At 28.5% G+C, this 5,546-nt stretch overlaps 1 protein-coding gene and 1 long non-coding RNA gene across 2 annotated transcripts in view; one reads left to right on the top strand and one right to left on the bottom strand.

The window, feature by feature from the left end:
- LOC110266998 lies at window positions 1,072–2,098 on the top strand. Its single transcript, XR_002354267.1, has 2 exons — window positions 1,072–1,293; window positions 1,981–2,098. It is a non-coding gene; the product is annotated as an uncharacterized LOC110266998 (long non-coding RNA).
- LOC107619535 (Bowman-Birk type proteinase inhibitor B-II) overlaps window positions 5,060–5,546 on the bottom strand; it is a 1,943-nt gene continuing 1,456 nt past the window's right edge. Inside the window, exon 2 of the mRNA XM_016321825.2 lies at window positions 5,060–5,430. Within this exon, the coding sequence (XP_016177311.1) occupies window positions 5,203–5,430 (228 nt within the window). The 3' untranslated portion in view covers window positions 5,060–5,202. The remainder of the gene's footprint in view (window positions 5,431–5,546) is intronic.

Raw genomic sequence — 5,546 nt, forward strand, 5'->3', positions numbered from 1 at the left:
TTTACAGTTACATAATAAAAATTTGATAAAACACTAAATATGTTTTTTATATGTAATAATTGATTAATGAGTGAATTGTATTTGCAATACACAGCATATATCTTGTTCATTTTTTAGAGAATACTTAGATGAATTAAAAGGAAGGGACAAAATTTGGGTTAGTCATGATGAAGACACGAATTGATCCATTAAATACAATTACTCTTATAGAATTTATTTTTATATATAGAGAACTAAAAATATCTCTTAAATATACTATTTTTTTCATTTATTCTATATATTAGTTAAAAACCAATTTTATAAGTGTTAAAAATGATACATGAAAATTAAAAGAGTTACTAATTCATTTTTTTCGTTAAATTTGATCTTGAAGACAATTATTTGTGCTGTGTTATACATTCAAACACTTTTCAATTTTTTCATTGATATGTTATATTACATCATATTTAGTTTCCATATTAAAGTTATAATTAACTAATTTTTTTCACATTTTAAAATTTATGTTTTTAATTTGGATAATTAATATATTTTTTTCCGTTAGTACCATCATTTTTTAATCATGAATTTAATTCTTTAATTTTAGTTTTATTGTTCAATCCTCTTTTTCATTAGTGATAATTAAAAAGAAAGTTACATGTGTATTAATTGAGTATGTACATATAAATAACAAATATATTTTTGATCCATTACATATATTTCTTTTTGGTTTTATTGAAGTTTCCTTTTGTTTTAAATTAGTTTTTTACTTGTTTATTTATCAAACAATTTTTCAATATTTTTTAAACATAATGAATACGATGAGCCAAGAAACAAAAAAAAAAAAACTTAGCGAATATCAGTTGCAGTTTGCAAGACAATCAAGGAGAGGTGTCGTTCTGTTTTTTTCAGATTCAGTCAGTTAGATTTTGGGGTTGATTAGTTGGGAAGATTCAAATCACGACCACCAGAGTGGCGGAAAAATTTGGAAGGTTTCCCTGTGTCGCTACCCCTATCTTTCTCTCTCTTGCTCTTTCCCTCTCACTCCGAAACCCTAGGTCTTCAACCCACTTTTTTTTTCGGTTCGTATTTCTCTTTAATTCTCGCCAATTTCTTCGTTTGTTGTTCTCATATCACCAGTTGTTATGAGCCCAGCCATAGTTCTAACTGTAGCTACTCGAATTTGTCGTCTGATAGCACAATGATGGTGATGGCTCCAGTGGAATTCTGATAACTGTAAACAAGCGACGCTCTTTGGAACCTCGACAACCTGGCTGTCACATTCTGATCTGAGAGCTCAACCCTCATCCTCCTCATGTACGGATTTTCTCAATTTCTGTTTCTGATCTTTTGTTTTTAATTTCGAGTTTTCAGTTGCTTTTTCTTTCTTCAGAGTTTGAGTTGTTTTATTTTAAAAAAGTTAACTTGTATCAAGGCTAATTATTGTCAGTTTTATCCTAATTCGATTGAATGGTTTTTGTTGCTTATGAGAGTTGCTAATTCATTTAGTTCTATTATATGTTTGAATTGTGTACTTTGTTAATTTTCTTTTTCTCTGATAAATTGAGGTTATACTTTATAAATTGATAGGGTGCTTTATCAATGGGAGTTACCATTGAGTCTTGGATTGATAAGGTGTAAAAAATTTTTATTTTTATTTTTTTATTATTTGTTTTTTAGAATGGGGAAGAAAGACCTATTCTCATTGAAATATTATTAATCATTGAAATGTTTCAATTTTGAGATACTTAGATGTGTTTGAGGATTGCAATATAAGAAAGAGAATAGAGATTATTTAGATTTACCTACAAACTCTATTATTTATTGTATAAAAGGTTTATTTGTTGCTTTACTTGAATTTTTCAATGTGTCTCTTGCGCTTGTGCTGAGGAGTATCTTACATGCTTGCCAATAATTGGGCTTCTGTAGAAGCTGCAAATCCCATTGAACTTCATTGTGAGCCTTTGAAGTGTCTCTATTTTGTTGGTTATCTTATAATTTCAGGTAATCAGATCAACAGGCTATGACTGCAAGCAATGAATACAAGTATACAACTAAAGAGGCTTATTAGTAGAGTGAGGTCAAAGATTGTTGTTTTGCTTTTCTTTTCTTTTTTTCTTCATTTGTTTCCTATTAGAATTCCAACTCTTCTGTTTTCAACCATTATTATTTTTTAAATTGTGATGAGTCATTGTATAGTGTTTGCTTATGTTAGTCTAACTATTTATTTTCTTTTAATTAATAATTAGATATATTTTTTTTACTTGAGATTAAGAAATTAAAATTATTTTTTATATTTAGGACATTATTATGATGAAATTGAAGCTAAGATTGTCTCTTAACATAACAATCATCATTTGAGTTGTTAATGTTTTCTTTAACTTCTTATTTCTCAAAATCTCTATTTTTGTTGTTTGTTTGTTGTTGCATCCAGTAAATTTATATGTACTTTCAATTTATTTTTTTAGAAAAATTTAGAAGGAGGAGAAGGAAGAACTAAGTTTTCAATGGATTATATGCAAGGTGTTGCCGTTTAGAGTTAATATTGAGTTAGTTGTTTAAAGGATTAAGTTTATGCTATGAATTAGCATTTTCGTATATTATATCAGGTCAATTTTTATGTTTTCTTTTCTGTGAAAAATCTTTTCTTTGTCATTTGTTTTTAAAATAATATTAATTGATTGATTGATGGAATGCCAACTTAATTACCTTTAATCTCATTGCACTGTTGATTTAAATGAAGAAATTCTAGAATTTATTTGTATTAAAATCAGTTTAAATTTTAAAAAGTATTTAGTTACTTGAATTGCATAAAATATGTATGCATCATTTTTTGTTTAATTGATTTGTGTGCATTTTCTGAATGCAAAAAAGTGTAGGATTTATTTTTGTTTAAATCAGTTTAAAAAAGTATTTAGCTGTTTGAATTAGTTACTTCAGTTGCTTTATTATAGTATTAAAATGCTAGAAACATAAAATTAGTATTGATATAGGTTTTTTTATGAGAAACTAGAAAATCAGGATTTTCATAACAATTTTAAACTCAGTTTCAAATAATGTAATATATCATCATGTAATCCAAAAATAAAGTATATCCTATTTAATATGGATAACATGTGATGTTGTTATTATTGTGATATTTATTGTTATTAATTTTACACTCATAACTAATAATTGTATAGTCTTAAACTACATAAAAAAAATGGTGATATTTATAATTAACATTCAATGTAGGATAACAAGGATAATTTTTTTTACTTATTATTGTTGTTATTATTTGAAAAGGATTTAAACTTTTAACAACTGACAATTAATTTTAGTATGCCTCTTCAGATACTTAACAGAATTTAGTGTATACAGTTTTATGTTTATTATTTAAAAATAAATCATTTTTTTTTCTTATAATTTTTAATATATACACTTCTCTTGATGACATATGTATTTTGGTATAATAAAAAGTTAAGTATGCATCATGATAATTATCTGCAAACATTTAAATCGTAGGTTAAAGTATTTGATAGATCAAGTTTAAGGCAAAATCCAAAAGTCACCATTAAATGATTTCTACTCTTTATATTAGACTCGATTCTCTCCCTCAAGAATCACTTGGACTCAGTGTTTCTCAATTTTAATATGTAGCTTGTGATCTCCAACGTTTCGCAATCCATGCCATCTTCCCTGGTTTTCTTTTTTCACACTTCTAGTGATTTCATTCTATTTTTTCTTTGGACTTGATTGTTTATTCCCGATTTTGTTAACATTTGCTGCTGCTATTTATTTAATCATTGTAAAACAATCTTTTTTTATATAATGGATAAAATATTGGATTTTTCTACAATATTGATAAAGATATTTGAAGGATCAAACAGCTGAATAGCGATGTATGCAGGTACAAGTGGTTCCAACAGGTAAATTACTCAGTATAAAGTCCCTTAGATTTGACAACATTATTTAGATTTCATGACAATCGGTAATGATACACACGTTTTTTTTTCCTAAGTTCTGTTTTAGCATCGTGGTGAATAGATGGTGCACGAAATTGTGATGTCCAGGCTCGAACAATCCCTGGTAATGGCTCCAAAGCTTGGTGCTTTGATCTTAATTCATAATTGTCACAACTTCGATACAACTAACCAGCACCTGAAATCGCAGAAAAACACACAAACTCATAGTAAAGTCCAGAAATGTGAATTTAACATAAAAACTAATGAAAACATCCCCAAAAGTAACTAGATTCTACTAAAAACATACTAAAAACAATACCAAAAAGCGTATAAATTATCCGCTCATCAATAGACATATATTTTACTATGGTGACTGAAATGTCTGTGTCCTACGGTAAATATCCTCGATCCCCTTGCTATGAGAAGACCATGACAAATTCAGACCTCAGCACAAGTCGATTGGTAAAATAACTTTAATGAAGTCAGTTTTTCTTTAACAAACTTATGAAATATTAACTTTGTATTTATTATTGCTTATGTGAAAAACCCCTCCTGAACCCCTAAATATTATATATTCATTGCAGTACTTGTCCACTAAGTTTGCTGCATATCTGAAACCATATGGGCATCGTTCCGTGTGGAAGATAACTGGTCCACCTTTCAGTATAGGGAAAAATATCTTTTTTTTCCCATCTCCTGAGAAGTGGAGGAAGAAATTCGGAATAAAAATTTGGGGTTGAGTGAAAGGAGTGTTGTAGATTGTACAAGTTAAAGAGGAGGGACAAACTTATCCTGAGATTAGTCTCCATACGAGACCAGCATATACAGTTGGAGATCAAAAAATCTTAATTTATACTTAAGACTGGCTATTTATCTATTAATATGCAGAAACAGATATTTTTGTTTATGTTTTCGATTGTATTAGATATGTTTTTATTTTCTTTTTTCTTTCTAGGGATATTTGACAATCTATGTTTTAAATTTGTCAAATAATAAGTTTTTTTTTTTTCATTTTGAATTTTTTTAATACTATTTTAACTTACATATGATTTTGATTTGGGGAAATCATTATTAAATAGTTTATTTTTTAATATATTGATAAAACTGTAATCCCAGTTTGCACGGGTCCTCTTGCCAGGGTTGATTCTAAAGGAAGCAATTTTATTTAAGATTATTTTCCATACATGAAAACAAAGTCTAAAGATGACTTTGCCTCATCATTAGAGGATTACATATTCAAGTCACCCTGCATATGCAATTAACATGGGAACTCATAATTGCTTCAAGCACATGGTGTTAAAGGGCAACGGCCTTGAGTTCTATCAGTGCAGTGGCACTGTGGAGGAATAGACTTGGTGCAGACGCATTGGTTGCAAGCTGCAGGACAATGGTCAAAAGTGTCACCACAACCACACAGAAAAAATGGTGGTAGCCTAGCGTCACAAATGCAGGCACTGCAGCAATCACTGGCTGCTGACACTGCTGATGGTTCGCCAATATTGTTTATCACCTGTTTGTAAAGACACTTTGCTTAGAAATATATGAATTTCAATTTTGCATATTTTTCTAATTAAATTAGTCTAATAATATCTTGACAAAATAAAAATTAATTTAAAAAAAAGCACA

This window comes from Arachis ipaensis, chromosome B09, assembly GCF_000816755.2.
Source record: "Arachis ipaensis cultivar K30076 chromosome B09, Araip1.1, whole genome shotgun sequence".
Classification (NCBI taxonomy): domain Eukaryota; kingdom Viridiplantae; phylum Streptophyta; class Magnoliopsida; order Fabales; family Fabaceae; genus Arachis; species Arachis ipaensis.